The 12190-nt window shown below is 46.5% G+C and overlaps 1 protein-coding gene across 1 annotated transcript in view; it reads left to right on the top strand.

Moving 5' to 3' along the window:
* The window catches only part of LOC128700271 (uncharacterized), a 17830-nt gene extending 5894 nt beyond the window's left edge, over positions 1-11936 (top strand). Inside the window, exons 3-4 of the mRNA XM_070100133.1 lie at positions 6960-7073; positions 10752-11936. Coding sequence (XP_069956234.1) covers positions 6960-7073; positions 10752-10924 — 287 coding nt within the window. The 3' untranslated portion in view covers positions 10925-11936. The remainder of the gene's footprint in view (positions 1-6959; positions 7074-10751) is intronic.
* The last annotated feature ends 254 nt before the right edge of the window (positions 11937-12190 follow it).

Raw genomic sequence — 12190 nt, 5'->3', positions numbered from 1 at the left:
ACTAGTAGAGGTGGTCCCATCCTGTCGATTTAGAGGTGGAATAAGTTCATCAGGCAGATAACCTTGTCTGTCCTTGACCAGGGACCACCAGGTTTTGGAGCCACCCTACCTGATGCTAACTTTCTTTTAGTGTCCACCTCCCATTTAGTAATGGCCCACTTTGAACATCACCATATGCCTACAGGCTTGCATGTGCAAGTTCCTGTTATAGGTGGTAGGATGTCTCTTATACCTTCGCCATGCTTTGTACTTAGCAGCAGCAGCTCCTCTACAACGAAAGCCAAACCAAGGCTGATCTGTAGGCTTTGTCACATATTGCCGGTGAGGAATGTGTTCTTGTTGCAGATTAAGGATGTGTCCAGTGAAGGCTTTCACTTGGTTGTCAACATCCCCCTGGAGAAGAGCATTCCAGTCGGTGGTGGCGAGCTCAGAGCAAAGGGCTGGCCAATTACCCTCTTTCCCATAGCCAGGTTGTGCGTGTGGACTCTCTACCGTTCTGTTGGGATCTTAAGTGTGGTAAAAACAGCCTTGTGGTCAGACGATCCAACGTAGCCGAGGGGTTGACAAGTGACTATGCCTTCTGCCAGATCACTCACTACTGGGTCAAGGGAGGAGCCAGAGATATGAGTAGGGAAATCAACAAAGTTTCTCATGTCAAACACTGCAAGAAGGTCATCAAAGTCCCTCTGTATAAGGTGCTGGTTGAGGTCACCAACAATTATAATATGTTGACAGTTGTGTTGTAGCAGAAGGGAGTCAATATTTTCCATTAGGAAGTTGATAGGGTCTGCATGTTGCCACTGAGGTCTGTACATTGCACATGCTAGTACAGAGGTACTAGTGTTTATACAGAGCTTGAAGAACATCATTTCAAGATGTGTAGGGGTGGCAACATCTATGTGCTGGGCATGAACACTTTTAGAGAAGAACACAGCAACACCACCTCCTTGCCCTTGCCTGTCTCTTCTCATCCATGAGGTGTAGCCAGCAATTCTTGCAAAATTTTCTGAGTCCTGTCATCCAAAAAATGTTTCAACAACAGCTATCATGTCGGGACGTCGAGTGTTCACAAAGCTATGTGAGCTCCTCCAACATTAGTAATGAAACCTCTAATGTTGGCCGACAGGATGCTGATAGACTGGCTCCTCGCGATGAAGTGGTCAGCTTGAGGTGGTGGGTGTGAAGGGAATGTAAGGTGCCTGCCCTTGAGAGAGGTAGGGTACTGAGGCAGCTGCAGGGATGTAGGTCTGTGGTCTTGTATAAGGCCCAATCCCACCTGATGGGCTGGGATAGGAGTAGCTAAGTGGGTGACGTGTGAGAGTGTTTGCCAATTCAGAGATCCTGCTGGTTTGTTCTGAGAACAGGTTCTCTAAACAGGTGGCCCTGTCTGTCAAGTTCCTTTTTCTTCCGACACTGGTCCTCCTTATGTCCTTTCTTGTAGCAGTAGTTACACCTGGTATCTCGCAGGCAGTTGTTGGCAGAGTGCCCCTTCCGGTGACAGCGAGCACAGCCAGGTGCCTGGGAGGGTGGACTAGGGATTTGTTGTACCTCCTCGTGTTTCGCAGATTTGTCCTCGGATTCTGCCGCTGGAACTGTGTTAGTGGAGGGTGAGACGGCTGTAGATGTCTTCCTCCACCACGTCCTCCTCCACGTCTCTACCCCGCCCTCCCTACCAGTTCTGACAGATGTGTCCCTGCTGTTCGTACTTCGGCGTAGCAGGTGATCAGGTGCAGTGATAGTTCCCTGATCACTAACTGCACCGTTCTCTGGTGGAGAAACTCCTGGCTCAGAGCTTGTTGTCGAAGCACTACTACCAGATTCTAGAATAGTATCGGCAGGTGTGCTGACAGGTGTAGGATCAGGGATGGTATGTGCACCTGTCAAGTAGACTGGCAGTGGCTGAAGCAGAGATGTCAGGTGTAGAGAATTAACAGATCCAAGGCTTCCCACGTTGCTGGGAAGAGGATTTGTTCCCTCTGTGGTGGTCAGAGGAATTGTGTTAGAATTCCCAAAGGTAGTGTTTTGAACTCTGTCAGTCTGTGGGACCTTAGCGATGACAGAATTCCACCAGATGTTTACCCTGAGTTAAGCTCAGTGTGGGACTTCCAGTCTTTGTCAATAGTGTCACCATCAGCTGAGCAACTTGCGTCACTTGATGTAGGCTTGCACTGGCCTTCTACAATAGCTTGTAGGTTATCTAATGATTTGAGGAGCTCATGAAGTGCTTCCCTGTGATGGATTATCTTAGCTGCAACTTTACAACACAGCCCAAGAGGGCAGTCTTGATCTTTGGACAGGAGTCCCTGAGGTAGGACTTCTGAACCTTCCTCCTGTAGCTCCAGGCTTGTATCCACATATACCACAGGATTATGGATATCCTTAAATTTTCTGAAATTTTCAACCTGGCTGCAACAAAATTCTTCTTCTGGAGTGCAATCTGTGTGGCAGTAGTTGGAACAAGTAGGCTCTTTACATCCAAGAAGATCTTTGTCCCTTGTGGTATACCCACAAACACTGCAGTATCTACTGGGACAATAGCCAGATAGCGTAGATAATCTTGCTATTTTGCGGTGTGAAGTCATCTCTCTCTCTCTCTCTCTCTCTCTCTCTCTCTCTCTCTCTCTCTCTCTCTCTCTCTCTCTCTCTCTCTCTCTCTCTCTCTCTCTCTCTCTCTCTCTCTCTCTCTCTCTCTCTCTCTCTCTCTCTCTCTTTTTTTTTTTTTTTTTTTTTTTTTTTTTTTTTTTTTTTTTTTCTCTCTCTCTCTCTCTTTTTTTTTTTTTTTTTTTTTTTTTTTTTTTTTTTTTTTTTTACACATGGTTTGACACGGTTAAGGATCCTAGCTTTATTGACAAGCTATTTACAGGTTAAGGATTCCTAACTTTATTGACAAGCTAAGAGCTGTTACCTACATCAGCTCATTTGAAAGCATTTTTATTGTTATGAGACATACAAGTAGGGAACAGGATGAAGTTGGAGCCATCTGTGGGCCAGCATTTTCATTTGATCAACTGACGTTATCTCGTTGACATCATTATGCTGAACGAATGTGTTCCATACTCGAGTCATCCTGGGTATGTATGATCTCAGATGGAGTGATGTTCTGGAGAAGGGAATACAGCCAGAGTGAAGTTGCTGCTTTCTGCCGTCTTGTGGCATAAAAGCGTTTCTTTGCGCTGTCCTCAAGTGGATCCAAGTGTGGTATTTTGACAATATTGGCCTTGTACATAACAGTAAGGCCACCCACATCCCTCCTATGTTGAAGGCTCTGCTGAAATGACAGATCCATCCAGGATGGGTCCAGGCAGAAGATGAGACGTCTTGCTCTGTTCTCTACTCTGTCAAGCAGTCGCAGATGAGGAGGGGGGACAGGCAAACCAAGAAAGTGGAGCATACTCAAGGTGTGAGCGTACTTGTGCTCTCGTACAGTATCTTGCAACCCCTACTGTCAAGCAGATGCGAGATACGGCGAAGTGCTGTAAGCTTCCTGGCTGCCTTGTTTGCAAGATTTACAACATGGTTCTTCATGGTTAGTTTGGAGTCAAATTTCACCCCAAGGATATCAACTTCTTCTCCAGGTGCCAACATCCTCCCATTCATCCTCCACTACTGCACCAGCATTACCATCATGGTGCCTAGAGACGATCATCATTTGCGTTTTCTCAGGTGCAAATGTAACTTGCCATCTATTTCCCCAAGCTGATATAGCTCTCAGCTGGTGATTGATGTAACTTAGAGCAGCTGGCATTTCTTCTCTTGGATAAGTGAATGTCAGTGTACAGTCGTCTGCATATGCATGTGATTCTGGGATGAGATGAAGAAGGTCGTTGAAGTAGACATTCCATAACAGTGGACCCAGCACACTTCCTTGTGGAACGCTTGCCCCAATAGGATGTCTTGCTGATTCCGTTCCATTGAGGACTACACTTAGAGATCTACCTATGAAGGTAATCACTGAGGAGACATAGCGTAGAGCCTGCAATTCCCAGTGCTTGAAGTTTTGCTAAGAGGCCCTGGTGCCACACCCGGTCGAAAGCGCCAGCAATGTCCAGTGCTACCACACAGCTGACTTTGGATTCATCCAGTGACTGGTGCCACTTAGTGGAGAGGTTTAACAACAGATCAGCAGCAGAGTAACCTCCTTTCCTCTCTACACAGGGTTTGACAAGGTTAAGGATCCCTAGCTTTATTGGACAGCTATTTACAGGTTAAGGATTCCTAACTTTATTGGCAAGCTAAGAGCTGTTACCTACATCAGCTCATTTGAAAGCATTTTTGTTATGAGACATACAAGTAGGGAACAGGATGAAGTTGGAGCCATCTGTGGGCCAGCATTTTCATTTGATCAACTGACGTTATCTCGTTGACATCATTATGCTGTACGAATGTGTTCCATACTCGAGTCATCCTGGGTATGTATGATCTCAGATGGAGTGATGTTCTGGAGAAGGGTACAGCCAGAGTGAAGTTGCTGCTTTCTGCCCGTCTTGTGGCATAAAAGCTTGTTTCACGCTGTCCTCGAAGTGGATCCAAGTGTGGTATTTTGACAATATTGGCCTTGTACATAACAGTAAGGCCACCCACATCTCTCTCTCTCTCTCTCTCTCTCTCTCTCTCTCTCTCTCTCTCTCTCTCTCTCTCTCTCTCTCTCTCTCTCTCTCTCTCTCTCTCTCTCTCTCTCTCTCTCTCTCTCTCTCTCTCTCTCTCTCTCTCTCTCTCTCTCTCTCTCTCTCTCTCTCTCTCTCTCCTCTCTCTCTCTCCTCTCCTCTCTCCCCTCCCTCTCTCTCTCTCTCTCTCTCTCTCTCTCTCTCTCTCTCTCTGTCTCTCTCTCTCTCTCACTCTCTCTTTCTCTCTCTCTCTCTCTCTCTCTCTCTCTCTCTCTCTCTCAACTTTTTTTTTTTTTTTTTTTTTTTTTTTTTTTTTTTTTTTTTTTCACACATGGCTTTGATTGGCAAGGTTAAGGATCCCTAGCTTTATTGACAAGCTATTTACAGGTTAAGGAATCCTAACTTTATTTACAAGCCAAGTGCTGTTACCTACATCAGCTCATTTAAAAGCCTTTTTATTGTTACGAGACAAACAAGTATGGAACAGGATGAAGTTGGAGCCATCTGTGGACCAGCACTTTCACTTGATCACTGAAGTTATCCCGTTGACATCATTATGCTGAACGAATGTGTTCCATACTCGAGTCATCCTGGGTATGTATGATCTCAGATGGAGTGATGTTCTGGAGAAGGGTACAGCCAGAGAAGTTGCTGCTTTCTGCCCGTCTTGTGGCATAAAAGCTTGCTGCGCTGTCCTCGAAGTGGATCCAAGTGTGGTATTTTGACAATATTGGCCTTGTACATAACAGTAAGGCCACCCACATCCCTCCTATGTTGAAGGCTCCTGCTGAAATGACAGATCCATCCAGGATGGGTCCAGGAGAGATGAGACGTCTTGCTCTGTTCTCTACTCCTGTCAAGCAGTCGCAGATGAGAGGGGGACAGGCAAACCAAGAAAGTGGAGCATACTCCAAGGTGGTGAGCGTACTTGTGCTGTACAGTATCTTGCAACCCCTACTGTCAAGCAGATGCGAGATACGGCGAAGTGCTGTGTTTCCTGGCTGCCTTGTTTGCAAGATTTACAACATGGTTCTTCATGGTTAGTTTGGAGTCAAACCACCCTCCCCAAGGATATCAACTTCTTCTCCAGGTGCCAACATCCTCCCATTCATCCTTACTACTGCACCAGCATTACCATCATGGTGCCTAGAGACGATCATCATTTGCGTTTTCTCAGGTGCAAATGTTACTTGCCATCTATTTCCCCAAGCTGATATAGCTCTCAGCTGGTGATTGATGTAGCTTAGAGCAGCTGGCATTTCTTCTCTTGGATAAGTGAATGTCAGTGTACAGTCGTCTGCATATGCATGTGATTCTGGGATGAGATGAAGAAGGTCGTTGAAGTAGACATTCCATAACAGTGGACCCAGCACACTTCCTTGTGGAACGCTTGCCCCAATAGGATGTCTCTCTCTCTCTCTCTCTCTCTCTCTCTCTCTCTCTCTCTCTCTCTCTCTCTCTCTCTCTCTCTCTCTCTCTCTCTCTCTCTCTCTCTCTCTCTCTCTCTCTCTCTCTCTCTCTCTCTCTCTCTCTCTCTCTCTCTCTCTCTCTTTCTTTCTCTCTCTTTCTCTACTTCTCTGGGTTTGACAGGTTAAGGATCCCTAGCTTTATTGACAGCTATTTACAGGTTAGGATTCCTAACTTTATTGGTAAGCTAAGAGCTGTTACCTACATCAGCTCATTTGAAAGCATTTTTGTTATGAGACATACAAGTAGGGAACAGGAGAAGTTGGAGCCATCTGTGGGCCAGCATTTTCATTTGATCAACTGACGTTATCTCGTTGACATCATTATGCTGCACGAATGTGTTCCATACTTTCTCTCTCTCTCTCTCTCTCTCTCTCTCTCTCTCTCTCTCTCTCTCTCTCTCTCTCTCTCTCTCTCTCTCTCTCTCTCTCTCTCTCTCTCTCTCTCTCTCTCTCTCTCTCTCTCTCTCTCTCTCTCTCTCTCTCTCTCTCTCTCTCTCTCTCTCTCTCTCTCTCCCTCTCTCTCTCTCTCTCTCTCTCTGTGTGTGTGCTCGTTTATCCTCTTAGTGAGTCTCTCTCATTCTCACAAAACTTCTCTCACACCCATGTTTCCATTCCCGCTCATGCCTTCGTTTCCCCCGCTCATAACTCCATTTCCCCCCCGCTCATGCCTCCATTTCCCCCTGCTCATGCCTCTATTTCCCCCCGCCCATACCTGCATTCCCCCCGCCCATGCCTACATATCCTCCCGCCCATGCCTACATTTCCCCTTCCCCGCTCATAACCCCACTCCCCCCGCTCATAACTCCATTTCCTCCCGTTCATGCCTCCATTTCCCCCGCTCATAACTCCACTTCCCCCCCCTCTCATGCCTCCTCTTCCTCCGCAGGTCCAGGAAGTAACCACACAGTATTGGCACTGCGGTCGTGGCGGGAGGTCGTGCGAGAAGTTGCTGCTGCCTTCAAGTCTACGAGAAATAAAATTATCGGTGGTGTGGGTGCAGGTGGGTGATGCAGGACAACTGTAGGCCATCCATAGTCACAGGAGGTCATCCAGGGTCACTGGAGGTCATCCAGGGTCACTGGAGGTCATCCAGGGTCACTGGAGTCATCCATAGTCACAGGAGGTCATCCAGGGTCACTGGAGGTCATCCAGGGTCACTGGAGTCATCCAGGGTCACTGGAGGTCATCCAGGGTCACTGGAGGTCATCCAGGGTCACTGGAGTCATCCAGGGTCACTGGAGGTCATCCAGGGTCACTGGAGTTATCCAGGGTCACTGGAGTCATCCAGGGTCATTGGAGTCATCCAGGGTCACTGGAGGTCATCTAGGGTCACTGGAGTCATCCAGGGTCACTGGAGTCATCCAGGGTCACTGGAGTCATCCAGGGTCACTGGAGTTACCCAGGGTCACTGGAGTCATCCAGGGTCACTGGAGGTCATTCAGGGTCCCTGGAGGTCATCCAGGTTCACTGGAGTCATTCAGGGTCACTGGAGTTATCCAGGGTCACTGGAGTTATCCAAGGCCACTGGAGTCATTCAGGGTCACTGGAGTCATCCAGGGTCACTGGAGTCATCCAGGGTCACTGGAGTCATCCAGGGTCACTGGAGTCATCCAGGGTCACTGGAGTCATCCAGGGTCACTGGAGTCATCCAGGGTCACTGGAGTCATCCAGGGTCACTGGAGTAATCCAGGGTCACTGGAGTTATCCAGGGTCACTGGAGTCATCCAGGGTCACTGGAGTCATCCAGGGTCACTGGAGTCATCCAGGGTCATTGGAGTCATCCAGGGTCACTGGAGGTCATCTAGGGTCACTGGAGTCATCCAGGGTCACTGGAGTCATCCAGGGTCACTGGAGTTACCCAGGGTCACTGGAGTCATCCAGGGTCACTGGAGGTCATTCAGGGTCCCTGGAGGTCATCCAGGTTCACTGGAGTCATTCAGGGTCACTGGAGTTATCCAGGGTCACTGGAGTTATCCAAGGCCACTGGAGTCATTCAGGATCACTGGAGTCATCCAGGGTCACTGGAGTCATCCAGGGTCACTGGAGTCATCCAGGGTCACTGGAGTCATCCAGGGTCACTGGAGTCATCCAGGGTCACTGGAGTCATCCAGGGTCACTGGAGTCATCCAGGGTCACTGGAGTCATCCAGGGTCACTGGAGTCATCCAGGGTCACTGGAGTTATCCAGGGTCACTGGAGTCATCCAGGGTCACTGGAGTCATTCAGGGTCACTGGAGTCATTCAGGGTCACTGGAGTCATCCAGGGTCACTGGAGTCATCCAGGGTCACTGGAGTCATCCAGGGTCACTGGAGTCATCCAGGGTCACTGGAGTCATTCAGGGTCACTGGAATCATTCAGGGTCACTGGAGTTATCCAGGGTCACTGGAGTCATCCAGGGTCACTGGAGTCATCCAGGGTCACTGGAGTCATCCAGGGTCACTGGAATCATCCAGGGCCACTGGAGTCATCCAGGGTCACTGGAGTCATCCAGGGTCACTGGATTTATCCAGGGTCACTGGAGTCATCCAGGGTCACTGGAGTCATTCAGGGTCACTGGAGTCATCCAGGGTCACTGGAGTCATCCAGGGTCACTGGAATCATCCAGGGCCACTGGAGTCATCCAGGGTCACTGGAGTCATTCAGGGTCACTGGAGTCATCCAGGGTCACTGGAGTCATCCAGGGTCACTGAAGTCATTCAGGGTCACTGGAGTTATCCAGGGTCACTGGAGTCATCCAGGGTCACTGGAGTCATCCAGGGTCACTGGAGTCATCCAGGGTCACTGGAGTCATGCAGGGTCACTGGAGTCGTCCAGGGTCACTGGAGTCATTCAGGGTCACTGGAGTTATCCAGGGTCACTGGAGTCATCCAGGGTCACTGGAGTCATCCAGGGTCACTGGAGTCATCCAGGGTCACTGGAGTCATCCAGGGTCACTGGAGTCATCCAGGGTCACTGGAGTCATCTAAGGTCACTGGAGTCATCCAGGGTCACTGGAGTCATCCAGGGTCACTGGAGTCATCTAAGGTCACTGGAGATCATCCAAAGTCACTGGAGTCATTCAGAATCATTTGAGGTCATTTGGGGTCACTGTAGGTCATCCAGGGTCACTGTAGGTCATTTGGGGTCACTGGAGGCCACCTAGGGTCATTGCAGGTTATTCAGGGTCACTGTAGGTCATCTAGTGTCACTGGAGGTTATCCGGGGTCTCTGTAGGTCCTTCAGGAATCACTGTAAGTCATTCAGGGTCATCCAGGGTCACTGGAGGTCTTCCAGGGTCACTTAAGGTCACTCAGTGTCATTATAGGTCACCCAGGGTTTATTGGAGGTCATCCAGAGGTCATTGGAGGTCAACCAAGGTTATTTAAGGTCAATCGGGGTCACTGGAGGTCACCTAGGGTCATTGCAGGTCATCCAGAGTCACTGGAGGTTTTTCGGGGTCTTTGTAGGTCCTTCAGGGGTCACTACAAGTCATTCAGGTTAATCCTGGGTCACTGGATGTTATCCAGGGTCACTGAAGGTCAGGCAGGGTCATTGTCGGTCATGCAAGGTCAGTGAATATCATGTAGGGTCACTGGAGGTCGTCCAGGGTCACCGTACGTCATCCAGGGGTCACTAAGTCATCCCGGGTCACTGGAAGTCATCCACGGTCACTGGAAGTCACTCAGGGTCATTTGAGGTCATCCAGGGTCACTGGAGGTCATCTTGGATCACTGGAGGTCATCTTGGGTCACTGCCTCCCTGAGAATTTATGACCAAACTTAAGACCTGGGATATTAAACGGACAAAAATTATGCAATATACACAGATATACTCCCAGTCTAACATACAATATACACAGATATACTCTCTGTCTAACATACAATATACACAGATATACTCTCAGTCTAACATACAATATACACAGATATACTCTCAGTCTAACATACAATATACACAGATATACTCTCAGTCTAACATACAATATACACAGATATACTCTCAGTCTAACATACAATATACACAGATATACTCTCAGTCTAACATACAATATACACAGATATACTCTCAGTCTAACATACAATATACACAGATATACTCTCAGTCTAACATACAATATACACAGATATACTCTCAGTCTAACATACAATATACACAGATATACTCTCTGTCTAACATACAATATACACAGATATACTCTCAGTCTAACATACAATATACACAGATATACTCTCAGTCTAACATACAATATACACAGATATACTCTCAGTCTAACATACAATATACACAGATATACTCTCAGTCTAACATACAATATACACAGATATACTCTCTGTCTAACATACAATATACACAGATATACTCTCAGTCTAACATACAATATACACAGATATACTCTCAGTCTAACATACAATATACACAGATATACTCTCTGTCTAACATACAATATACACAGATATACTCTCAGTCTAACATACAATATACACAGATATACTCTCTGTCTAACATACAATATACACAGATATACTCTCAGTCTAACATACAATATACACATACACACATTGACAAGCATATACATAGAGATATATAGACATTTATTATTATTATTATTATTATTATTATTATTATTATTATTATTATTATTATTATTATTATTATTATTATTATTATTATTATTATTATTATTATTATTATTTACCAGGAGTGTCTGTGATACTTCTGTCTTGCGTGGCATGCATAGTGATGCGAGTTCGCAGGAGTCGTCGCGCGTACGTCAGCCAGGGCAGGAGGCCCTCACAACAGTCTCTCAAGACCCGCAGTACACTGGATGCCCACAGCTCAACACAGCAGTCCCTGCGTAGAGCCCAGCATTAAGATGTCACGGCTCCTGGGAAGACGTCACAGCTTTTTGCAAGACGTCACAGTTCCTTGGAAGACGTCACAGCTCCTTGCAGGACGTCACAGTTCCTTGGAAGACGTCACAGCTCCTTTAAAGACGTCACAGTTCCTTGGAAGATGTCACAGCGTCTTGCAAGATGTCACAGCTCCTTGAAAGACGTCACAGCTTCTTATAAGATATCAAAGTTAATTAGAAGACGTCAAAGCGAATTAGAACTAGAAATCAGATCAAATTACACAATGTTAAAGCTCCTTAGATGTCAAAATTCTTTAAGGCTTTACAAGCTCCTCAGTTTTAAGTGCATCACCTATTCTAAACGATAGACAGTTATACACGATAGATAGTGAAGCCTGTCGTTATACACGATAGATAGTGAAGCCTGTCGTTATAAACGATAGATAGTAAAACCTGTCGTTATACACGATAGATAGTGGAACCTGTCGTTATACACGATAGATAGTGGAACCTGTCGTTATACACGATAGATAGTGGAACCTGTCGTTATACACAATAGATAGTGAAGCCTGTCGTTATACACGATAGATAGTGGAACCTGTCGTTATACACGATAGATAGTGGAACCTGTCGTTATACACGATAGATAGTGGAACCTGTCGTTATACACGATAGATAGTGGAACCTGTCGTTATACACGATAGATAGTGGAACCTGTCATTATACACGATAGATAGTGGAAACTGTCGTTATATACGATAGATAGTGGAACCTGTCGTTATACAGGATAGATAGTGGAACCTGTCGTTATATACGATAGATAGTGGAACCTGTCGTTATACAGGATAGATAGTGGAACCTGTCATTATACACGATAGATAGTGGAACCTGTCGTTATACACGATAGATAGTGGAACCTGTCGTTATACACGATAGATAGTGGAACCTGTCGTTATACACGATAGATAGTGGAACCTGTCGTTATACACGATAGATAGTGGAACCTGTCATTATACACGATAGATAGTGGAACCTGTCATTATACACGATAGATAGTGGAACCTGTCGTTATACACGATAGATAGTGGAACCTGTCGTTATACACGATAGATAGTGGAACCTGTCGTTATACACGATAGATAGTGGAACCTGTCATTATACACGATAGATAGTGGAACTTGTCATTATACACGATAGATAGTGGAACCTGTCGTTATACAGGATAGATAGTGGAACCTGTCGTTATACACGATAGATAGTGGAACCTGTCGTTATACACGATAGAT

Source organism: Cherax quadricarinatus, chromosome 71 (assembly GCF_038502225.1).
Source record: "Cherax quadricarinatus isolate ZL_2023a chromosome 71, ASM3850222v1, whole genome shotgun sequence".
Classification (NCBI taxonomy): Eukaryota; Metazoa; Arthropoda; class Malacostraca; order Decapoda; family Parastacidae; genus Cherax; species Cherax quadricarinatus.
This window is presented reverse-complemented; position numbering and strand designations above follow the sequence as displayed.